The sequence below is a fragment of the Megalobrama amblycephala genome, linkage group LG6 (genome assembly GCF_018812025.1).
Source record: "Megalobrama amblycephala isolate DHTTF-2021 linkage group LG6, ASM1881202v1, whole genome shotgun sequence".
NCBI classification, from domain to species: Eukaryota; Metazoa; Chordata; class Actinopteri; order Cypriniformes; family Xenocyprididae; genus Megalobrama; species Megalobrama amblycephala.
Window position 1 is genome coordinate 28,584,918 of NC_063049.1, and position 26,389 is coordinate 28,611,306.

A 26,389-nucleotide genomic window follows, 5' to 3' on the forward strand; every position below is an offset into this window, starting at 1 on the left:
TGATCGTAGCTCCATTGCCACAAATGGAGCTATGATCAACTTATGCTTACGATGCTTTTGGGAAACGCTGCCTTGGTCCGTGCAGTTGTCCAGGTTATGAGATAACAAAAAAACAAAAGTAGCCTACTTTGCTTCAATACTATAATATAAGGTCCAACTTTATCTACTATGTATTAACATTTAATCATTTAATGCACTTGTGTACATACATGTTTTTACATTGTACTTATATTATTATAATTACCTGTAATTACATATGTAATTCATTTCTGTAAATTACATCTATGATTACACTGGTGTCCCTTCCCTTGCCTCATCAACACAATAAGTACATTGTGTTTATTTTTTGATGTAAGTAGCCAACCTAGTAGTTAAAGACACCAGTAGCACTTTATTTTACAGTCCTGTTCCAAATCCCATACTGAATGCCACTAAAAATAGATATATGCGATTTGCTTGCCTTGCATTATGATCATTGTATATGTTCACTTAAGCAGCGTTAGCCATTATAGACATATCCAAATCAACTGAGTCATTAGGCATCGCAGGACCAATAATTTAAACTTGGCTTATTATAATTAGATTTCCTCAAATAAAAGTTAGTCTACATAAGTCAGCGCATTAAGGTATTGTTGTTCGTTACCACGGTTGCGTGTCCGGTTTGAACTTGCTTTGTGTATGAAAATTATCTGTACTATATTATTTAACTGTATTTACTTCGTTAGGATGTTGATATAGGCCTAGCAACTGTTCAAGTGTCAATTAAGTTTCATTCATAATGTTTCAAAAGGAGATCTCCTTTAATCCAATAAAAATTTGACCCTCATAACCGGTAGTAGCCTATAGAGGAGAGTGGGGTAAGATGAGCCAGTGGGTAAGTCGAACCACCCCCTGTACCTTGGCAACTGTACCGTTTTATTGTCATGTGACCATATATTTTAGAACCACTCGTCATTTCTGCCAGACTGTGAAAAGGAGAAGCACATGGGAGGAGCGGAAGTCACTTATTTACTTTAAAAACTGTTTTTGGCTTGTCAACAGATGTAATGGCTGTTTCATCAAAGCAAATTTGTCCAGGTCTAAAACTATTCATGATGCATATTGGTGATTTAGCAATGTATAAAACCATGCAAGTCATTTAGCTAAATATTATTCTGAATTGGTAAGCTAGCTAGCTTTTCCTAAAATGGCAGCTATGGGGCAAAGTGAGCCACATGCTGTGGGGTAAATTGAGCCAGCGTTTTAACGCTGGCACCATAAGGCAATGAATTTAGGTTAAAGGATTAGTTCACTTTTAAATACACTTTTCCTGATAAATTTACTCACTCCCATGTTATCCAAGATGTTCATGTCTTTCTTTCGTCAGTCGAAAAGAAATTAAGGTTTTTGATGAAAACATTCCAGGATTTTTCTCCATATAGTGCATTTCAATGGCTACCAACAGATTGAAGGTCCAAACTGCAGTTTCAGTGCAGCTTCAAGGGCTTTAAACGATACCAGATGAGTAATAAGGGTCTAATCTAGTGAAACGATCTGTCATTTTCGACAAAAATACAACCATTTATGCTTTATAAACAAAATATCGCCTTGAACGTACTTTCCGCTTCCGCATTCTTCATAACGCTTACGCTGTATGTCCTACGCCTTCCCTATTCTACTTACGGAACGAACGTGGCGCCAGTTTCGTTTTTTTCCATAAGTTGAACTAGATAAGACCCTTATTCCTCGTCTGGGATCGTTTAAAGCCCTTGAAGCTGCACTGAAACTGTAATTTTGACCTTTAACCTGTTGGTAGCCATTGAAATCCACTATAAGGAGAATAATCCTGGAATGTTTTCATCAAAAACCTTAATTTCTTTTCGACTGACGAAAGAAAGACATGAACAGCTTGGATGACATTGGGGTGAGTAAATTTATCAGGAAAATTGTATTTAAAAGTGGACTAATCCTTTAAATCTGAAGTATAAACTGCTGTAATTTCAATGTAATATTACACAACTGGTTTAGTTTATCTTTATATTCGAGTTTATTTGATAGGAAAAGTGTACAAGTACAACAAATCCTTCTCTGATACGAACCAGAGGATGTTTAATCATATATATCTTTCCACCTGTAGTCTCTAATGGCCTAACATGGTCGAAAAACTACCATGTCAAAAACCTTTTGACTAAAATGTTTAGTAGTTTCAGTGACATTTATTCATTCTTATTTAGTTTTTTTTAATTTTATTTTACTCAACAAACTCTGTTTTCTTTTCCTCCATGTCGTGTATTAAAATTGTCTAATGCACAGTTAGCACAGTGGACATCTCATTTACATATTCTGTAAACTACTTACTGAAATTACAAAGATCATCTGCTTCTTGTATTGAAAATTTGATGGCCACAACATATATTAAACTGAACCTGGTCAAATCTGAAATTCCAAATAGATTATTTGTCATCGACAACACAATGTGAAACATGAGGCTTTCAGTAAAGCATTGCATCAGTTGGTGATGCAATGTTTTTTTAATAAAACCGGTCAACTTATTGCAGAATGTTATTGAAAACAAAGTCATTTTCGTTCCTCCAGTTTATATCACAAGATTGGCTTCAAGGCATGAAGTATTTTGCTTAGCTTGACTTCATATATGTTGTTGTGAGCACACTCTAGCACACAATTGAGTAATATGATCCTGCTGTTATTGGCGGTGAGGATTCAGAAAGCATTCATCCCCACACTTATGCTAGCAGGTTAACACTGTGGGCAGGATTAAGTCCCTAGGGAATAGAAGAGACAAGTCTGATCGCTCAAAGTTAAACCCAGGAGAGCCAAACCTGACAAGCTGTCTCAAGCAGAGGTTTCTTGAAAACCTGAAGAAATTTCCTGAGAAATTCCTGATATGATGTTACTTCATGCAGTAAACACATTAGGCCCTGACTAACAATTCATTGGTTCTATCATTCCGATATTACATTTTTATTTGATTGCTTCAATGGGTTAGTTGACCCAAAAAAAAAAAAAATCTGTCATTAAGTACTCACCCTCATGTTGTTCCAAACCTGTAAGACCTTCATTCATCTTCGGAACACAAATTAAGATGTTTTTGATGAAATCCATGAGTTTTTTTTTTTTATCCCACATAGAAAGCAACGTAATTACCGTCATTCAAGGTGCAGAAATGTAGTAAAGACATCGTTAAAATAGTCAACGTGACTACAGTGGTTCAACCTTAAAGGTGCCCTAGAATCAGAATTTGAATTTTCCTCGGCATAGTTGAATAACAAGAGTTCAGTACATGGAAAAGACATACCCCATTGTTTCCTCCTTATGTAAATCTCATTTGTTTGAAAGACTTCCGGAAAACACTCGGATCTCAACATAACACCGACTGTTACGTAACAGTCGGGATCATTAATATGTATGACCCCAATATTTGCATAATGCCAGCCCATTCGACGCATTAGACAAGGAAAGGCAGTATTAACGGCTGGATCTGTGCACAGACAAGGTAAGCAAGCAAGAACAACAGCGAAAAATGGCAGATGGAGCAATAATAACTGACATGATCCATGATATCATGATATTTTTAGTGATATTTGTAAATTGTCTTTCTAAATGTTTCATTAGCATGTTGCTAATATACTGTTAAATGAGGTTAAAGTTACCATCATTTCTTACTGTATTCACGGAGACGAGAGTCGTTGCTATTTTCATTTTTAAACACTTGCAGTCTGTATAATGCATAAACACAACTTCATTCTTTATAAATCTCTCCAACAGTGTGTAATGTTAGCTTTAGCCACAGAGCATAGCCTCAAACTCACACAGAATCAAATGTAACCATCTAAATAAATACTTTACTCACATAATTCGAAGCATGCATACAGCATGCATGACGAACATCTTGTAAAGATCCATTTGAGGGTTATATTAGCTGTGTGAACTTTGTTTATGCGATGTATATATAGTCGAGAGCTCGTGGGGCAGAGAGAGCGCATCTCTTAAAGGGGCGGCGCGCTGAAAAAATCAGTGCATAGTTAATGATGCCCCAAAATAGGCAGCTAAAAAAATTAATAAAAAAAAATCTATGGGGTATTTTGAGCTGAAACTTCACAGACACATTCAGGGGACACCTAGGACTTATATTACATCTTGTAAAAAAACAATCTAGGGCACCTTTAATGTTATGAAGCGCAAAAACAAAACAAAAATAATGACCTTATTCAACTTTTTTTTTCTACCCTGTCATTCTCCTACACTGTTTACGTTGGTTTCCAGGTTCTACGTCAGAACGCTGGCTCATTATAGTCCAACCCTGTTCACGTGAGCAAGGGTAGAGAAGAAGTTGTTGAATAAAGTAATTATTTTTGTTTTGTTTTTGCGCACAAAAAGTATTCTCATCGCTTCATAACATTAAGGTTGAACCAGTGTAGTCACATTGACTATTTTAAAGATGTCTTTATTACTTTTCTGGACCTTAAATGATGGTAATTGCTTTGCTTTCCATAGGGGATAAAAAACCTCCTGGCATCAAATATCTTCATTTGTGTTCTGAAGATGAATGAAGGTCTTGCAGGTTTGGAATGAGTAATTAATGACAGAAATTTCATTTTTGGGTGAACTAACCCTTTAAGGTCATACTTATATTTAAATATATTTAACCCTTTAAGATCATGCCAATATTTAAAGTTAGCCATATGATTTCCCCCCCTTAAGTTTATGACATTTTTCCTTTAACTTATTCATTTGCAAGTCACTTTGGAAAAAAAAAAGAAAAAAAATTTTTTAAATGATTAAATGTAATGTTGAAATGCTTTTGTAGTATTTGAAACATCCCCACTGAATCTCATATTGAGAAATTCGTATCATTACTGCAGTTTTTCTGCAGTTATTTTTGTTATCAAATTGATTTGCATTTCCTCTACATATGCCAGGCAATTTGAGGATTAGGAGTGATTTGCAATGGGCCAGTGGGGTGCCTGTTATGGAGATAAACTAAAAGAAGCTTTTTACTGAAGAAAATATGAGTGATGCAAAAATGCCATGATGCTGTGAGCGATTGCTGAAGGGTTGCTTACATATTTTCTTTGCATTTTATAAATGGTTCCTAGGGCATACTTATATTCTGGTTCCTAAAAATGGCTTGGGTCCCTCTATCAATGTAAGTCTATGGGTTTTTGTTTGTAAATTGGAAGTCTGATCACACAGTCAACAAGCCTCAACAAGCAGGATTTGAGGTATCGCTAATGTCTGAAGCATGAATAGTGTGGAATTAAATGGCAAAATATATTTGGGGTTTCATGTTTACAAGTATGGACAATAACTAGATAAAATGTTTTTCAAGACAAAGCCTGGCAAAAAAAAAAAAAGAAAAAGTAGTTTCAAAATCTTTTCGAATTTTGGTTGCTATGGTGTTTGGTGTTTGTTTGGATCTTGCAAGGATGTTTTTGATCAAGAGTGTTTCTATTCAAATGCTAGGAGGTTTTATTGCATTGCTAGTTTCAGATAGATAATATGCTAGTTGTTATGTTTGTTAGTGATAGATAAACAACATAATGAAGTACCATCAATAAATAATTATCAGCTAGTCATGTTCCACATTGATACAAGCTGTAAATGTGTGCACTGATTATATTTTTGTCAACACATAAGGAGGAGATTAGCTGTTCATAGTTGAAAGTTGAATGATACAAGATACAAAAAAAGATTTCACATGTACATATGAAGAGTGATAATGATTTTAATCAGCGATGCTTCTGCATATTCCAGCTGACTGAGCTACGCATTCTAGCAGATGAATCAAATCCATAAATGTACCATATATTATTAAAACACCTGGGGACAAGCATATCAATTTCGCCAATGTGGGTGTCAGAACCCATTCATTGTACTTATGCAATCTGTTATGCAAAGTGTACACCATATCATTCTCTATATAATGATTTTACAAATAGATAGATAGATAGATAGATAGATAGATAGATAGATAGATAGATAGATAGATAGATAGATAGATAGATAGATAGATAGATAGATAGATAGATAGATAGATAGATAGATAGATAGATAGATAGATAGATGATTTTTCCAGAGTAGTTTGACAGGTCTTTCCCCAACCCTTCCTAATTCATGGCTTGGGACTCAAACACACTTGGGACTTGAACTTGAGACCTTGCCGTGAGGCTACAGTGCTGCAGATTCATTTAGGCTTTGATAGTGCTGCCATAGAAACTCATAATAACGTCACGTGTTGTCATCTCGTAATTACGGTAATTACCACATGACGTGAAGCAGCTAATGTCCAGCCTCATCTTAATTTAACAGCTGATTGGTCCATTGCTAGTCAAGCTTTTGATAAAGTGAAAGCAACTTTTCATAGAATTCAAGAACAAAACCAACACTGTCAGATTTTTATGCATTTGAAATCAATTTTATTAAATTATTAAAATGTATCCTCTGGAATGGAATATTACAGTAAGTGCAATGGAGACTTAAGTAAATGTATTATCCCCCCAACATATGATAGACCAATTATACAACCATTTCTCCAGAGCATTGCCTCCACAGTCTACACAAATCATGCTTTTGACTAAAAAAAAAAAAAAATCACTTGATGACATCATGGTTCTTTGCAAATGAAACTAGTATTAAAAAATAAATTGTTGGCATAGTAATAGAAAATAAAAAAAATCCAACATTCACATTGTCCATTTGGCAGTTTCAGAATTGCATGAAGCAACCAGAAATTTTACCCACCATCAGCATTTCCAGGGCCATGATGGGTGGAGGTGTCTTGTCATGATCATATCAATCTACCTGCATATGGCATTACGTCAAAAACAAAACTGTCACAGATTGAGCAGGAAGTGTCCATTGTAGAGGTGCTGTTGCCATCCACAGCGGTGTGCGCTGCAGGTGATGTACTGTCATTTTTGTTCTTTAACAAATGCCATGTTTGCTATTACACCCAATTAAGCTGACTATCGCCGCACCATTATCTACAGAGTTTCCTCGTCATCCTCCAGGCCACTGCTGGGCCTCGTGGGCAAGGATTCCTTCAGCAGGATGTCATCGACCTGCTTTGCACTGTCCTCCGGTTCCTCAGGTATAGATGGTGGTAAGCTGTCAGCATCCGAATTGAGCACATAGCCTGGCAAGGTGGCATGTGCACTGATAGTTGGCCCCCCGCTGCTGCGGTAGACTCGGCTGGAGAAGAGTGTGGTGGAACGGGTACCCGGACCTCCGGTAGCGAACTGGGATTGACTGCTGGTGCTATTGTTGAGGCCAGTTAACACAGAGCCATAGCGGTAGCTCCCGCACACCACCGGGCCCTTCCAGTCGAATGCTAGATTCCACCGTGTCCATGTCTTCTTGATCTCAGTCTGGACCTGAGGATCAGAGTTAGATGATAAGGAACAGTGGATGCTGAAATGCATGGTGACTTTACAAATCAAGGCCAAGAGTAATTAGTTACATACACCAAAAACAACAACAACCACAACATGAGGGGTTTGCAATACAGATGTTGTCTTATTTACAGCATGACAATGTGTAGATGCCATGCTGGACTACTGAGTCTTAAGAAGCAGTGACAGAAATGCATGTGTGGCTTTATTCCGTACTGTCGTCTCTGCCGGTTTCAAAACATGTTTCCATTATATTGTCATTTTCTCCTCGTCTGGCACCTTGCAACAAAACAACCTTGTTCCTGCAGCGACTTTAAGCTTGTTAACAACATCTGATGTTAATGTATTACTTGTCATGAGAAAGTCACAAAAACCACAGAAAGTAGTCGGACCGAATGGATTTCCATAAATACGATTTGAATAATAAAAAAATTATAAAATTGTTTTTATCTAAAAAAAACATTTCATGTGATTTTTGTTAATTCACACTTGCTACATCTGATCAGATTTCAAATTTCAAGTGTTCTGGCATGTGTGCAAAAAAGTACAATTGTCTACAATTTGCACAATAACTAAATGCACATGGCTTGTTGATCAAAACTGATGAGTTGATTCTTAGGGAAACTCTTTACAAACATTCTTCTAAACATTATTTCATTATGTGAGCCATCATATGCAAAATTATCCATTCAGTTATCAAAATCTTTCTGACATGCATGAATATTCCATAAATATCTGACATGGCAAATGGCCTGCCATTGTAATGAAATAGGAATCATATCCTCCTGGGACCCAGGGAGAGACTTTTGTCCTCTGTAGTGGACATTATATTTTAGTGATTTTCTCTGACATCATACATGTCACAGTTTTAAGTCCTGTAAAGAGAAAAAAAGGGGGCTTTCATGTGTCTTGCACTGAGGAGAGGCTTCCGTCGGGCCACTCTGCCATAAAGCCCCGACTGGTGGAGGGCTGCAGTGATGGTTGACTTTCCACAACTTTCTCCCATCTCTCGACTGCATCTCTGGAGCTCAGCCACAGTGATCTTTGGGTTCTTCTTTACCTCTCTCACCAAGGCTCTTCTCCCCTGATAGCTCAGTTTGGCCAGCTCTAGGAAGGGTTCTGGTTGTCCCAATTTTTTCTTCCATTTAAGGATTATGGAGGCCACTGTGCTCTTAGGAACCTTAAGTGCAGCAGAAATTTTTTTGTAACCTTGGCCAGATCTGTGACTTGCCACAATTCTGTCTCTGAGCTCTTCAGGCAGTTCCTTTGACCTCATGATTCTCATTTGCTCTGACATGCACTGTGAGCTGTAAGGTCTTATATAGACAGGTGTGTGGCTTTCCTAATCAAGTCCAATCAGTATAATCAAACACAGCTGGACTCAAATGAATGTGTAGAACCATCTCAAGGATGATCAGAAGAAATGGACAGCACCTGAGTTAAATATATGAGTGTCACAGCAAAGGGTGTGAATACTTAGGACCATGTGATATTTCAGTTTTTCTTTTTTTAATGAATCTGCAAAAATGTCAACAATTCTGTGTTTTTCTGTCCATATGGGGTGTTGTGTTTACATTAATGAGGAAAAAAAAATAACTTAAATGATTTTAGCAAATGGCTGCAATATAACAAAGAGTGAAAAATTGAAGGGGGTCTGAATACTTTCCGTACCCACTGTATTTGTGAATTGTCTTTCTAAATGTTTTGTTAGCATGTTGCTAATGTACTGTTAAATGTGGTTCAAGTTACCATTGTTTCTTACTGTATTCACGGAGACAAGAGAGCCGTCGCTATTTTCATTTTTAAACACTTGTCTGTATAATGCACAAACACAACAGAGCACTATCAAACTCATTCAGAATCAAATGTAAACATCCAAATAAATACTATACTCACATGATCCGACGCATGCATGCAGTATGCATGACGAACATCTTGTAAAGATCGAGAGCTCGACTATAATACAGTTTAGCACATTTTGAAAGGCAGGTTAAAAAGACTTGATGTTTGTTTTTGTTTTTTTATGACGACTTTGGTAATTATGCCCTTTGATGGTTATTGAACACAGTGAAATTTGTGCTTTAAGTTTGCGACAAGCACATAATGTTTTTTTGTTTTTTTCATTAGAGTAATAATAAAAAAGCTGTCCTACATTCATTAGTCTCACTGTGTTGTGCTTGGAAAACTGCCACCTCACCCAAAAAAAAAATAATTAAAAATTAATAAATGTATAGGCATTGGTATCAGTGAGTACCAGAAAAAAAAAAAAACGATACTCGTACTCGGTCCTTAAAAAATGGTATCGGTGCATCCCTAATTTGAATTATAGTTCAGTAAATTCCTCTTCCTGTCATTTCAGTGAGTGTGGCCAATTCATTTTAAATTCACACTCGGGAATTAAAAAGGAGATAATTCTTCAGTTTAATTTGCACCACCCTAATTCTGTCATTCAACAACAACTACAGCAAAACAGATTAAAGAACAACAGCTGACAGTTGGAATGGTGAACACTTGTTCCACCCACTACTTCTTCTGATTGGCCTGTTGTTTAAAACTAACATTTGTTGTGATAAAGCACTTAAGTATAACAGCAGTATGTTTAAATTAATAACAATATGTTACATTTTCATAGCACTCAAAGTACTTTAGTGGGTGGTGGGATCTCCATTAACACCACCAGTTTGTAGCATCTGCCTGGATGAAGTGATGGCAGCCGTATGCCAGAACACCCACCACACACTGGCCATTGGTGGAGAGGAGACCAGTGATGTAGCCAATCAGCTTAAAAGGCATGAGTAGGAGGCTATGATGGATAGGTGCCATGACGGATGGATGCCAAAGAGCAAATTTTTAGTCCTTTTGAGAAGCGCCCTGGGATTTCTGATGACCTCAGAGAGTCAGGACCAGTTTAAAATCTTATCCAAAACTCAGCCACTCTTCCGACAGCATCCTAATTTTCTTAAAGAGGTCAGTTTAACTTCAGTGGGAAACTGGCTTTCTAAACCCATGAGTGCTTCTACATCAGTGTTATTCCCCTATCATTTCCCACTATCAGTGACTCACCACAGAACCTGCCTTGCCAAAACACTTCAAGTGAACATTTGTGAGACACACTGCAATGAGTTGCAGGCACCCTGTGTATGACAGGGTTTCTGTAATGTGCACAAAATCACCAGCACAAATCAAGAAACTGATTCTTTAAATGTGTCACAGGGTAACAACTTTCAGTCTTGAAGTGTGCAATTGTCCTAAAAACAATGTTCGATGCTGCAAATAAATGAGACACTGAGGTGGCCAAATTGTCCATACATAATGAGAAAATAGTAGTGAATGCAATTGCACATTCTCTCTTTATTCCCTAAATTGTTGTGAAACAGCTTTGCTGATGCTCACCTCTCCATTACAGTAGCAGTAGATGATAGACACAAAGAAGCCCTAAAAAAAAAACAGAAATAGATGTTAGAAGGGCAACAGCAGGCTGTCTCAACACAGTGCAAAAAAAGTCACAAATTAATCTTAAAACTAAATATTTTTTGGAAGAAAATACACTTAATATTTCACTTTATAAAGTAACAGCACATTTCTCAAGCTGCATGATTTGAAATATAATTTATAATGCAGGAAGAGTTATGTGTCAAAGTTTAATGCTTAGGCTAAGCGTTTTTTTTTTCTTTTTCTTTTTCAGATCTCTATTCCTGTTCACACCAAGGACAAAAACTATGATGATAAACACATAGTTACAAAAATCATTCTAAATATAAAAGAATAGCAGAGTCCACACCAATGATAACGGCACAGAGGAACAATATAGTTGGAATCACTTTCAGAATGATTTTTTCCAGCTGATGAACGATAAAAACATCAACATCGACAGCCAATCAGAATCCACTCCACTTTAAAAACTCAAGCATTTAAAGTGGCAGACGACAACAGAGCGTCATCATTTGTTAGTGTGGACTCTATTATAGTCAGGGCCGCACATAGTGGTGCGTTCAAGTCATGTCGAAAAGATCGTATTTACGAGCTAAATGCACATGAACGCCACCACAATGTCATAAAATATGAGTGGGAAGTTCGGGATTTTCTATAAGCCCCGATCTGTACGAGTTGGGGGCATGTCAGTGAGAAACATGGTGGAATACCACAATATTAGTTATTTACCAGTGACATTTATCTGGCTTTTCTATTTACAACGAAGTAAGCTAATTGCCTGCACAAAATATGGTAGCATTATAATATGACAACATAATACGTAATGATAAAGTTTACAGTGACTTCATAAATTAGCACGACTTCCCACCTCATAAATACGAACTTCCCAAGAGGATTTGAACGCACCATAAGTGGTGCGCGGTAAAAAATAAACGAAAACAAGGAGGGAAGCGCATTTGTGTACCAACATTTTTGAGGACCCGTTCACAGGGACACGTTTACTTACTGGAGTAAGATTGTTCTCCATCTCTGGTAAGATAGCAGTCATGATGATAAGTGTGTTCTTTAATTATTAGGTGTGCAACGGATCGCAGTTAATCTGTGATCCGTACGGATAAGGTCCAACAGTTCGGCACAACACATGAGTCACGGATTAAAGGATTAGTCCACTTTTAAATACACTTTTCCTGATAAATTTACTCACCCCCATGTCATCCAAGATGTTCATGTCTTTCTTTTGTCAGTCGAAAAGAAATGAAGGTTTTTGAGGAAAACATTCCAGGATTTTTCTCCTTACTGTGGATTTCAATGGCTACCAACAGATTGAAGGTCAAAATGACAGTTTCAGTGCAGCTTCAAGGGCTTTAAACGATACCAGATGAGTAATAAGGGTCTTATCTAGCGAATCGATCGGTCATTTTCGAAAAAAAATACAACCGTTTATGCTTTATAAACAAAATATCGCCTTGAACGTACTTTCCGCTTCCGCATTCTTCATAACGCTTACGCTGAATGTTCTACGCCTTCCCTATTCTACTTACGGAATGAACGCGGCGCCAGTTTAGTTTTTTTCCGTAACTTGAATAGGGAAGGCGTAGGACATTCAGCGTGAGCGTTATGAAGAATGCTGGAATGTTTTCCTCAAAAACCTTCATTTCCTTTCAACTGACGAAAGAAAGACATGAACATCTTGGATGACATGGGGTTGAGTAAATTTATCAGGAAAAGTGTATTTAAAAGTGGACTAATCCTTTAGCTGCTAAATTTAACCATCATAGAGTGAAAGTTTATCATTTGGACGTGTTTTGTGTCACCAATTAACACATTCAAATGATTTTAAAAGCGTAAGAAGAGGCGAAAATTGGGACTCGCAAGCTGTTATCTGTGCGCACAGCCTCACACCCCTGAAACACGCACACGCAGAGAGAGAGACAGTCAGATAGCGTTCCAACACCGAATTAATTCCTCTTTCGCATTTACTTGCGCTTGAATGGACACATAGGCTACACACAAAATTATGTCAAAATACCTGTCTCTGCAAGTATTCTCTCGGTTATGTCATAAGTGAACAGTTGAGAAAGAAACCGGATGTGTGTCAGTTATTCGGTCTGTGCTCTCCTTTGTAAAGTGACAACAGCCTAATATTCTTGCTGTTGTCTGTGTCAATAATGTTAGTACAATAAAATTGTAAAAAATCCTTATCATCTACATGTTCGAGAGAAAAGAAGATAGTGAGGAGAGCAGTCAGGAGGAAAGTGTTGAAGACAGTTTTTAGGATAAGTGTGCCAGGTAAAGTGTGACAACATCTCCAGGTGCTCCCTTGAGAACCAGACCAAAAAATTATGTGCAACCAATGTTCCCTCTAAGCTGCGCGTGTGGGCAGCCGCGCACTTCTGAAGCCGCGGCCGCGCAGAAGAAATAATTGCCGCGCAGAGAACAGACATGAAAATGATTGTAGAAGTTTAAATGAGAAATAATTGCAGTGCTCTGGACAACCGCTATAGAGTTGTTGTCGCTATAGAGTTGGACCCGGTGAATGCGGTTTACAGGTTTTTTTATTTTTTTTTTTATTCAACAATTGCACAGTTTACATGAGTGTTCATCTCCTTTATAAAAATAACATATTGTGCAGTTTCCAACATTGCAAGTTTTTTAACATAAACAAAAAATAAAGAAAAGACATCATCATATTTTGCCAGGGGAAGTACAGACTTACAAAAATATATCAAATTGTTTACACACCTTCACAGTTTTTGTTGCCTTTTGATTAAGAGAATACTTAATCGTGTTGATATATTGCTTGACCTCAATGTTAAAAGCAATAAAAGATGTTTTGGAATGCGCAAACTTACATTTATGAATGTACAATTTTGCCAAGAGAATAATGAGATTAATAATGAAAGTTTCATTAGGCCTAGTCTTAGTTCTGTTGAGGTCATAAAGGCCAAAAAGAACATCCTTCCGAAACAACTTGAAATCTTTCTCAATTTTTTCTGCAATAAAATTACAAATGTCAGACCAGAAACTCTGGACAAAAGGGCAGTGCCAAAACAAGTGGGTAACTGTTTCAATACTCATAGAGCAGAAAGTGCACATTACATCAATGTCTTTTTTTATTTTTTTTACAATATGATCATTAGACGTAGGGCTGGGCGATATATCGCATGCGATTCTCACGCGCATTTCGTCAGTAAAGCCGGTTCCCTGATTACCGCTAAATCGCCATCACCTGCTTTCAAATGGAGCGCCATTTAACAGACAGAGCCGTAGTTCACTGATAAGCCACGCAAATATCGCGTTCATTATCGAAGGCGATTCATCTGCGATATGAACGTGATATTGCGGATATAATGGATTAGTAAGTTCTTCTTCACAACCACTATTTAAACACTGATGAAAACACATCTATAAAGATGTGTTTTCTTTCAAAAAGACTTACAAATTCATTTGTAAGTTTGGCAGCGATTCAGAGGTTAAGAAATAATGTTGCGCTGTCTCTGGAATATTTTTGAATTTGCACTGGGCCATGTTTATTTCTTGGTCACACACTGTTTTCAGTGATTTGGAATCATTATCTTACTGTAGGTATTTAATTAATTACAGTTGACACTGACCACCTGTTTAGTTTATATATTATATTGCAGTATAAAAACAAATTAAATGCTTTTGCATTTTTCCAGTTCTGTCGAAATTCAGTTCTGTAAAGGTGTGTGGCTGTTTCTGAAGATAGAGTAAGTGGACATGGAAATGATTTGTTCTTGATGTGAAGGACATGCATTGAGTCGTGTCATCCAGGTCCAGATAATAGACTCTTAACCTAACCAGCACCTGTCATTTAAGACAACCGAACATCTCAGACAAAATCAATGTGGTGTGTCATCAGATGTCAAGCCCATTTGGAGTGCTGTGAATTGGATTGACCTGTCAATTTATTTCTCTGTCTTACGCATTACTGAACGTTTTATCGCTTGCAGTTTGTGCAACAAGCATCTTCATGTAATTGAAATTCTCATCCAAATCCATGGGTCCTTGTTACTTTTTAATTATATTTAATAGTAAATTACTACCATGTGCATTTTGTACATTCTAGGTTAAATAGCTGAAAACATGACCATTAAATTCTTGAAAATGAAAATGAAAATGAAAATATTTCTTCCGCTATGATAGTTGTATATTTTCAAATCATTTTTAATGTTAAAAAAAAACTTTCATTGCCAGAGCAGTTTTAAAAAATTGCCTGTAATCAGCAGCTTCTTTTTCTTTTTCTTTTTTTGTGATTTTTTTTTTTTTGAATTTATGATTTTTTAATTATCAAAAGAAAAACATGCATCTTGACTTGCAGTGATCACTGATTACATTAGCTATTCATGCAATAAAAGCATAATTTCCAATTACCTGGAAAGAATTGAAGAACAGCTCAAAATACATCCGCACCTCCCAGCCCAGACCGTCGAAGGTGTGTGGCATTCCAACAAACACAATGTAGTGCACCCCAAACACAAACACCAACACAAGTGTGGATTTGGCAAGCTTCCTGAACAGAGAGAAATGAAAATGTTCTGTCAGTTAAAGGGACAGTTCATCCAAAAATTATGTTATCTAATCACCTTCATGTCACTCCAAACCTGTATGAATTTCTTTTCCCTGTGGCAAACAAAAACAGATATTAAGTTGCGATCACAGCGAAATTCACTGGGCAAAATGCTCTTATCTCAGTAGGGATCTCACTTTCACATGGGAAATGAGTCAAAAAATTCAGCATGCATTCCCAATGAATGTACTTGCAAGGTTTCGCAGAAGTTTCGCTAATGCGATCGCACCTTTGGGCAGAATGTTCAGGCTGCTATTTTCAATATTATATTTCCATATTCCATACTCCTCAAGACATAAAAGCATCATACATTTCCAAGTCTTCTGAAACTACATGGTAGATTTGTGTCAGGAACGGACTGATACTGATGAAGTCATTTGCTGAAAATCATCCAATGTAAAGTTATCATACAGCTTCAGATGACTAGGAATATAGGACAATGGACACAATGCTCTTTTTTTTTGTCATTTTTAGGAGATTGTTAGCATCTGTCCCTATTCAATCTCATGCGAAAAGAGTGAACATTCTGCCAGCATCTCCATTTGTGTTCCACAGAAGAAAGAAAGTAGATTTGGAATGACAAGAGGGTGTACCAGGGTGTAAAAATGATGACAAAGTTATAGGTTTTGGCTGAAATGTCCTGTTAAGCGCTATTAATGCAGTTTCCTGTAACTCTTTTGATCTCGGGGAGATATCTGTGACGCCAAGTACGGAATGTGAGGTAGTTGTGATATTATGAATTCAAAAAGTTTGTTTTTAATCCTTGTTTGATGAATGACACCCTACACACCTCCACATGGCTTTAATCAGAATAGAGATGTGCAACATCTTAATGGCTACACCTTGCCTGCCCTGTAAGACAGGTTAAGATGTCTTGCAAATTAGTCATGAAAAGAATCATGAAAAATAATTGGAAAAGAGCAATGCTAGAAGATCATGAGGCGTAAATCCTCTTTTAACTGAAGCCCGGCTAAGTTTGATCAACCAAAGTGTCAAACAATGTGACACGCGAGTGTACGAGGTCATTCGTATTACAGATTTATTTCTATTCAAATTATGACAAGGAATTAACCAGGGCTCTCTTTGGCTCAGCAAAACACACCGTTTGATAATGTGTTTGCAAACACGACTGTCTGTGTCTTCATGTCTGTCCTACCAGCTGTGCAAGTTGACACCTGGGGCTCTGCATAACACTAATTAGCAGGGAGGCAGCAATGATCGAATTGATTACTGTTATTAGCGGCACAAAATGACATCCATTGGCATTGTTTTGCTCCAAACTGGAATCTTTTAGGGAGCATCCAGAATAACATTTTGACATGCCAATGCCCATTTATCGGGTCTAAAAGCATTTTTTAAAAGCCAGATAAAAATGGAAGCCATTTCTTTCCGCATGTAATAAGATCAAATCTATAATAACCAGTGTTCTTAAAATGGGACACTGATTTCAGTACATGATGGAATGATAGAAACCATAATCCGAATCAAACCGCAGAATGAGTGGGCGTAGGAAGGGAAGCTTATTATCGCATCTCTTAGCCACAGGCAATTCTGCCTCCAAGCTGTCAGATGAAAGGTTTTGCCTAAATTACATAAGGAAATAAACAGTTGCTGTAGGGATAGCTTCCACTCTCAGCAATCTAATAGCAGAGACGATGCCACTGTAATGACACAGGACAATTTGGGCTGGTACAATGCTGAATTCACAATTTCGAGGCACTTGAATGCATAAAAGCATTGCCCAGTGGAAGTGGACACACAAACCTGTACTGTTTCCGAGTATCGTATCTGCCTGCATTGGTTTCACGGATCTTGGTTGCGAGCACCCGCACGATATTCACAAACAGGATGAAGTTCAGCTGAAAAAGAGAGTGCAGAGAGAATGAACTAAGTAAAGTTAGTAAAAGGTGACAGCTGATAAAATCCCTTCTCATGCAATTCATCCAATTTGTGTAGCTGAAAAACTGTAATAAGGACTGAGGACTATAAATATTTGATCCGTTATGGATAACTGGACAACAAAGCCTGTCGCAGGAGGTCACCAGATGACCGTGTGAGTGATTTGTATGGCTGGCTTTTCCCAAATGAGCTGAGATGTTATTTGAAAAATGCTAATTTCTGTCTACTTAATCACAATGAGTGGGACGTCTGTGCATGAGATTTTGAGCTCAGTCTGAAATCAATAAGACAAACAAAAATGCATTCTGGGAGTAGAAAATAAGCTTAAGGGTATAATTTAAGTTATGGTATTTGTAATTCAGCATTTCACACACAAAAAGGACTCCATTAGGCCTATAGATGCATTATTTTGTGTGTAAATTTATTCTAATATTACTTTCTTTCCTTTTTTTGTTTTGCATATGTACTTATAAGCTAAAAAAATGTTTTGGAAGCAAATAATGCTAGAGATTTCTAGGCTGAGCATGAATGATTAATGAAGAAACTTGAGTACATTGCTCTCCTAGAAGCATTGTTGGTCATGAACAACATGAATTATGATATAAAGTAGTGTGTTCATGATTAATGAACACTTAAATGCCTCCAAAAGGTTAAAGAGGGTAGATATAAAAAAGTGCAAAAGTACAAAATTAATTACAAAGTTTCAAAACAACATTTCAGTAACCACAAAAGTCAGACACTTTATTATAGATTTACATATCAGAATAAAACTTGCTAATGTTTTTTAAAAACCTGTAAGATAACTGATGTTCAGGTGCAGGGGTGGTAAAAGACAATTTCTGCAAGATAAAGCTGAGATTGTGCTCTGAATACTACCTATAAAAATTAAAACTGCATACACTCTTAAAAATAAAGGATCTTTATTGGCATCGATGGTTCCATGAAGAACCTTTTCATTCCCATTTCACAAAATGTTCTTTATAGTGGAAAAAGGTTCTTTAGATTTTTAAAATGATCTTTACTTGGTCTTACATCTTTTAAGAATGGCTCACTGTAAGGTTTTCTGGTAAAACAAAAATGGTTCTGGTTGTTACAGATCCCTTGTTCCCCTGGACTCCATTTCCCAGTATCCTCCTGTTTCCACACCTGCACTCACTTCCCTCGTCAGCTCCTCATCAGCACTCATCACCTGCACCTGGACTCTATTGTCAGCACTCCCCATATATTGCACTCACTCCCTCCACTCCTCGTCCGTTCTCTGTTTGTGTTAGTGTTTGTATGGTGTTCTCTGCCTTCGTTTATATTAAAGTATTGAATGTATTGTGGAAATCCGTATCTGCCTCATCTCTACACCAGCAAACGTAACAGAAGAACGGACCCAAAAACGACCGGATTTTCCACAGAAAAGGAAAATGGAGACTTTCACCGGCTCCCTGGATCCAGCTCCTCCAACGCCTCTCTCCCCGACAGCCAGCGATCGCCTTATCGGGCTCCTGCAGGTAGGTCGTTCGCTGGAGAGGTATGTGGAGGAGTTCGTAGAGCTCGGATGCTCAGTTGATCGACCTGTTTTTGGATGGACTGGATGAGAACACCATTCGCTTTATGGAACCTAATGATTATGTTTCCTTAACTGATGCTATAAATTTAGTTTTGTATTTAAATTGCTCCGAATTCTTAGTCCAAGAGGTTCAGAATGTTGGGTGTTCCTCTCGTCCAGTCCTTCCAAAAACACGGTCAGCCCGGCCAGTCTGCCAAGCTCCGTCTTCCTCCGCATACCCCTCCAGCAAACTCCCTGCCTGCCCCATGCTGGACCCACATTCCTCTACTGGGCCCAGTAAGCGGAGGAGGAGGAAGAAAGCGGCTCCAGTCTCTCCAGAGCCCGCTCCAGTGTCTCCAGAGCCCGCTCCAGTGTTTCCAGAGCCCGCTCCAGTGTTTCCAGAGCCCGCTCCAGTATCTCCAGAGCCCGCTCCAGTATCTCCAGAGCCCGCTCCAGTATCTCCAGAGCCCGCTCCAGTATCTCCAGAGCCCGCTCCAGTATCTCCAGAGCCCGCTCCAGTATCTCCAGAGCCCGCTCCAGTATCTCCAGAGCCCGCTCCAGTTTCTCCAGAGCCCGCTCCAGCCCTTTCCGAGCCTGCTGCTCCAACCCTGTGCAAACCACCAGATGATGCGGTCTGGTTAATCGACTTTTGGGCCGAGCCAAGTTCTCCAGTCTCCGCCGAGCCAAGTTCTCCAGTCTCCGCCGAGCCAAGTTCTCCAGTCTCCGCCGAGCCAAGTTCTCCAGTCTCCGCCGAGCCAAGTTCTCCAGTCTCCGCCGAGCCAAGTTCTCCAGTCTCCGCCAAGTCTGTTTCTCCAGTCTCCGCCGCCGAGCAAGCAGCGCCAGTCTCCGCCGCCGAGCCAGCATCTCCAGTCTCCGCCGCCGAGCCCTCAGCTCCAACCGCCGCCGAGCCCTCAGCTCCAGCCGCCGCCGAGCCAACCGCTCCTATGAACTGTGTTATTGAAATATCCAGCCCAAAGACTGTTTTCCCTCCCTGCCTCCCTCTCCCGCCTCCGCCCATGTGTCTCAACACTGCACCTCCACCTCAAGCCCCCTCGCCCAGATCTCCACCTCGGACCTCTGGGCGATTACCTTCACCCCGGCTCCAACCTCCCTCTGCTCCACCGTTACCCATCAGTCCACCAGCGTTACCAGTATCCATCCTGCCTCCACTCACACCTTGTGCACTCGTCAGCCTGCCCTTCCCTCTGGACTACACTCCTCCGTCTCCGCTCCGTCACTCCGTCCCTCAGTTTCAGTTGGCTTCCTCACTCCCCCCGGTGTTCTTTTTGTTGGCTGTCCTACTGCTTCCACTGCGGCCTTCTGGAGTCCCGGCTGCGCTTCGGTCGGCAGAGCCTTTGGTTCCGCCATCTCCCGCCGGTCCTTCTGCGCCGACTGGGCTTGACGGCGTGAGGACTTCAGCTCCTGACCCACCATGGCCGCCTTCGGCTCCTGACCCGCCATGGCGGCCCGCTGCACCTGACCCGCCATGTCTGCCCGCTGCACCTGACCCGCCATGTCTGCCTGCTGCATGTCTGCCCGCCGCACCTGACCCGCCATGGCTGCCCGCCGCACCTGACCCGCCATGGCTGCCCGCCGCACCTGACCCGCCATGGCCGCCCACGGCTCCTGACCCGCCATGGCCGCCCTCGGCTCCTGACCCGCCATGGTCGCCTTCGGCTCCTGACCCGCCATGGCTTTTGAGCCCGCCCTGGAGACCTCCACTCCAGTCTACTCATCCCCCTGCTCCGGTTTGAGGTCTCCAGGGCGCCCGCCCCCCTCCCGGTTGTTACATCTACGGCGCGAGGACGCGCCTACCGGGAGGGGGAGGTACTGTTACAGATCCCTTGTTCCCCTGGACTCCATTTCCCAGTATCCTCCTGTTTCCACACCTGCACTCACTTCCCTCGTCAGCTCCTCATCAGCACTCATCACCTGCACCTGGACTCTATTGTCAGCACTCCCCATATATTGCACTCACTCCCTCCACTCCTCGTCCGTTCTCTGTTTGTGTTAGTGTTTGTATGGTGTTCTCTGCCTTCGTTTATATTAAAGTATTGAATGTATTGTGGAAATCCGTATCTGCCTCATCTCTACACCAGCAAACGTAACACTGGTATGGAATCGCTGTGAAAACAACCTTTTGGAACCTTTATTTTAAAGAGTGCAGCAATGCCTGCGTACACATATTTCTATTCCTCAAAAGATCGAAGTGGACACTGACAGCATTGAAAATGACTGTTTGCAGAAATATCTCTTTGTGACGAAAAACACCACATTCTTCTTCACACAGGACATGCCACAGGAAAACTATGATGTTATTCCCAATCACGGCAATCACACATTTAAATGACCCCTTCTGCAGAATATTACCCCCATATCTACCATCTGTTCAGTGGGAGTACGGAAAAAAATGGAAATGTGCTTTAACAGTTTGCAACATATGAATCATCATTGGCTAGATTTTACTCTCATTATACATCTGACTTTCCTATTCATTCTTGCCCATCTATACACAATGGGATTGAATAATATTAAGAATTATATAGGACTGTGTGTGTTGAATATATATTATCTCAGTATTTTAGAACTGCATATCAGCAATGAGGAGAAAAAGAACAACTGCAAACTTGTTTCACTGTCTTTAGTTGTAGTCAAGTCGCCTTTATTTATATAGTGCTTTTTACAATACAGTGATAAGAGGAAAATTATGCAACAAAGTTTGTTTCGGCTGTATAGCAGCTCTAGAAGAAAACAGTGTCATTGTTCAGATTAAAGGGATAGTTCACCCAAAAATTAAAATTCTGTTATCATTTAATCCCCCTCAAGTTGTTCCAAACCTGTACAAATTTCTGTGTTCTGCTGTACACAAATAAAGATATATGGAAGAATGTTTGTAACCAAGCAGATCTCATTCCCCATTGACTACCATAGTAGGAAAAAACAATATCTGACATCTGTTTGGTTACAAACATTCTTCCAAATATCTTCCTTTGTGTACAGCAGAACAAAGAAATTTGTACAGGTTTGGAACAAATTGAGGGTCAGTAAATGATGACAGAATTTGTTAGTTATTTATTAATTTAGTTCATTAATCTATACAGAGAAAACAGTGATATCATTGTCCAGCTCAGTTCAGTTCTCATACAATAGTGTCAGTGCAGTCAAATCAACAATTTTGTTGAATAATAAGTATAGCTTACTAATAAGGAAGAAGGAAGGATTTCTATTTCCACTTGAAAGGGAGAGTAAATGCTAAAATTAAGTGTTATAATGTTTGTTTGTTTTTGCGCAAGATTAATGGTAAGGGAGATTTAGAAGTGATTAATGTTTTGTTAGGCTAATTTAGAAGAGTTTCTGTTAATGTGGGTTTTTGGAGAGTTACCATTATGGTGACAAGTAGCACACACGGCTTGGTTTGAGAGCAGGTAAATTACATGTTTTAAGTTGCTGTACTTATTTAGTAAGTCCTACACCATGCTACTGGTAACGTGTTAGCAAATTAGCAAGTTGGCATTTTCTGAATTTTCTTAGGGTTTACAGTGAAGCAAATAACTCATTTGATTTGCAAGAACTCAAAATAAAAAAGTTCATTAGCTAAATATTTTGAATAAATTGCTATCAAAATGTATGAGTTAGCTAACTCAAAACTTCAAGTTAGGAGCAATTAACACGAATGAGTACTACAAACTCAAAACTTGATAGTTCTGCTTACTTAAAATTGGGAACATCATAACTCAAAAAAATTAATGTAACTGATTACCGTATCAGGTTTACAGTGTGTCTCACATCTTACAACCATATAATTGTTAAAATATGCATCAAAATATCTCGGAAACAAAAAAGAATCATTCAAAACATCATTCAACACTTAATTTTTGAGTGCGTGTAAATGTGTGATCCTGAATGACACAGTGTGAAATATCATCATCTCACTATCTGAGTAGATCAGCACGTAATGGAGCTAAGGGAGAGTCACTGATTTTCAGTCTTTTTTCAGGGGCAAAATTCATCTAATTTAAATTTGGAATCATCTCTTTGAAAACACAACCATCAACTTGATTCGCCTTGTGTGTGAAACTTGTAAAGAGTCCAGCTGTGCTGCCTGGCACAAGTTATAAACAAGGCTGTGGAAAAAAGAAGTTGTGCTGAGGCAGCTTTATCATCTCCCTGGAATAATACATTTGCTTGATGTGCACAAAGAGATCAGCTGGATATAAACGATTGAATTTCTCACAAGTGTGGAGATTAATTACACCTTCAACTAATGCAAATGAGTCTATTTACATATGCACATATAGGATCCACACATAAACACATCCCTCAAATGTGTGATACTATGATGCCATGAAAATGCATGCATAATCCCCTACTGTATATAAAGGTGATGATACACGGGGCAACTCTTTGAGCAATGTTGCCAGGCAATGTCACTGAGCAATGATGCTTAGGCACTTTCCCATTGAGAATAGGCAACAAATTTCTATCTGGATACTTTAGATCAAAATTTGTTTCCCATTCTCAATGGGAAAGTGCCCAAGCATCATCGCTCAGCAACATTGCCTGGCAACATTGCTCAAAACGTTGCCCCGTGTATCCTCACCTTAATACATTAAAATAAAAGATCAATTTAATTAACTTAAATTGAATGTGTAAACAACATTTACAAATAATCAAAAGTTACAAATGAATCATATGAATATCAAACTTAAAAAAAAAAAAAAAAATCAACAAAGTCAACTTTAGACATACATCCACTTGAAATGAATAAAAACTGAAATTCATGTATGCAATTGCAGGTCTTTCGTGGGCCCTTTAAGGGTTATTGTGATTCAGTTTCAAATAATGTTTTTGCCAAAAACAACATCTACTCGATCCCAATGTTGTTACTGAAGATTTAATTTATTATATATTATCAATCCTTGAAGATGCTTTGATGAAAAATGAGCTGCTGAGCTGTAGAGATGACCTAAACGAGCTGAACTTCAAAAGTTTAGTGCCGTAAGATTCTTTTCAATTAGTACAATGAGGAATAAAACAAAATTGTCAGCTGCACATAATGTGTTCTATCCAGCAGCACCACAATTGCAATTACTGCAAGTAGTACTGTTTAATATTACAATGGCTATTTACAGTAAGTGTTACAAAAAATGGTAAATAGTGTTTTGCTCCAAGTAAAAAAAATATCATCTTATTTATACTAATTGACAGATTCTATTCATACAAAGTGTAAACAGAAGTGAGCTATTTGTACAAAAGGTAGCCTATACTACCGCTGGTAGTACGATGAGGTTGACTGTTGTAAACAAATGCTGCAGTGCCACCACAAAGTTATTGCTGGTGCCTGCCCGGCCATCCCTGTCAAAAGTCCTGGCTTCACCGTTTACCAGCATGCCTGAGAATAACAAATATTGTAACTTGGTATTAGTACAATCTAAGCCCTTCAGAATGTTTGTAACCAAAGAAAAAGATTCTTTGATAGTCCGGTCCTGTCGAGAGCCATCTGGAGTCAGAGCAGGTGTTACCTCTGCTCACAGACTGTCATGATGGCATCATCTAGGTGAGTGGATGTGGCCAAAACATTATTGAAGCCTGCAGGGACCTCAAGCTGAGTCAAAGGAAAGCACCCAGTACTGCCTGGTGATATGAAGGCTTTTTCTCCTTCATTGTAATTTAATTTTCTTTTCTTTTTTTGGCCTTTTGCTATTTTTACAGATGAAGAGATATGGGGAACAGGATTGGGAAATGTTTCAAGCTGGACGTAAAGGGATAGTTCACCCAAAAATGAAAATTCTGTCATTTACTCATCCTCATGTCGTTCCATACCTGTATGACTTTCTTGCTTCTGTGGAGCATAAAAGAAGATATCTGGCTGATAACCAAACAGTTTTGGCTATTGGCTTCCACTGTATGAACCAAAAAAAAAAAAAAAGACACATTTCTTAAAATATTTCTCAATACATTTTCTCAATATTTCCCTATTTTCTACAGAAGAAAGTAAGTCGGGAATTACAGGTTTGGAACGACATGAGGGTGTGTACATTTTCATTTTAGAGTGAGCTATCCCTTTAAAACTAACCGTGAGCTCATCCATTTTTATAGGGTTAGTTCACCCACAAATGTTGGTCTGTGACTTTAGAAGACTTGGAATATATTGCACAAGTCTATTTTTCATGCCTTGTTTTGCCATTTGTGGAGCTTAATCTATAACCATTCAATTTCATTGACATGACATGAATGACATGAAGGTGAGTAAATGATGAGAATATACATCTGTGGATGAAAAACCCCCTGGAAAGTTGTTAGAACCAGAGTATCATCGCATTTGGTTAGATGTTTTGACCTGTGTCACTTTGGCGAAAATGTAGAGTTCTTTCTCGTGACTCACTCCCCTGGCTGAGTCTATCCAAGCGCTTCAGTGAGATGCGTTAGCATCTGTGGATCCATTACTCTCACAGCTCTCCACTCGCTTCATGGCAGGGCACTCAGGAATACATCAGCAGTGACCCTCTCTGCCACCTGGATGGCAGTAGATTGTCCAGAGAGCAGCAAGCAACAGGCAATCAATGCCAGCTGTGAAGGCTTGGGCCTTATAGAAATGATGGTGTCATATGACCAATCATCAAACTCCTGGACCATGCAGGCTGGTGACAGACATATCTGTGCCAAAAAAAAGTGACTGAAAAAGGATAAATACTTTCCTTTTCATAGTTTACTAGAACTGGTTTTTAGAGTGGAAAGGGGGTGTTCAATTTCAATGGACTTGACTGAGAAGCAGCTGTCAAAATGCATTTATTATGTATTGAATTATGGTTGATGCATATACTGTATTGAATAACAAAATATATTGTATATAAAGTATATGCATTTACACTAGTTTGGTTGTTTTTTTAAGTTTTTGAAAGAAGCCTCTCATGCTTAACAAGTCTGCATTAAATTGATCAAAGTATTGTGAAATGTTATAGCAATTTATAATTACTTTTCTTTTTTAATATGTTTTGAAATGTAATTTATTGATGGCAAACCTTTCTGGAGCCAGTTTCATAATTAATGTGAAACTAATCAATAACTAATGCAGATACAATGCAGTAAAAAAATAAAAAAATAAATGTTTTAACCACTACTTTAACACTTAGCCACTTACATAATCAATAAGTAATAATGTGGTAATAATTAGTTCCATTTATACCTATTGTATACTCTAATGAGAGTTAGTTGATGTGTAGTTGCAAAGTTACTTATAGTCAGTAGAATATCAAAAAACAGCAAGGCAGTTATTAATGAGAAAAGGTCTAGAGTCTTGGTCTTGGTTGGTTAGCCACTTGGTTCCATAATAATTTTTTTTTTTTTTTTTTTTTTTTTTATAAATCTGACACATTCATTTTTAAGTGTGACTTTAAAGTGGTTAAATACTTTTTTGGGTCACTGCATATCACTTCATGGTATGTATGGCTGATATTAACGTGGCAGTTGACTGGTGGAGAAGTTAAACCAGCAGCTATAAACCATCATTTAAATTGAACCAAGCTAAATAAATCCCCA

The 26,389-nt window shown here is 38.7% G+C and overlaps 1 protein-coding gene across 1 annotated transcript in view; it reads right to left on the minus strand.

Annotated features, from left to right (window-relative positions):
* Positions 1 to 6,433: 6,433 nt before the first annotated feature.
* pth2ra (parathyroid hormone 2 receptor a) overlaps positions 6,434 to 26,389 on the minus strand; it is a 78,204-nt gene continuing 58,248 nt past the window's right edge. Inside the window, exons 10-13 of the mRNA XM_048193698.1 lie at positions 17,179 to 17,273; positions 15,219 to 15,357; positions 10,785 to 10,826; positions 6,434 to 7,373 (exon numbers count right to left, since the gene is read on the minus strand). Coding sequence (XP_048049655.1) covers positions 6,984 to 7,373; positions 10,785 to 10,826; positions 15,219 to 15,357; positions 17,179 to 17,273 — 666 coding nt within the window. The 3' untranslated portion in view covers positions 6,434 to 6,983. The remainder of the gene's footprint in view (positions 7,374 to 10,784; positions 10,827 to 15,218; positions 15,358 to 17,178; positions 17,274 to 26,389) is intronic.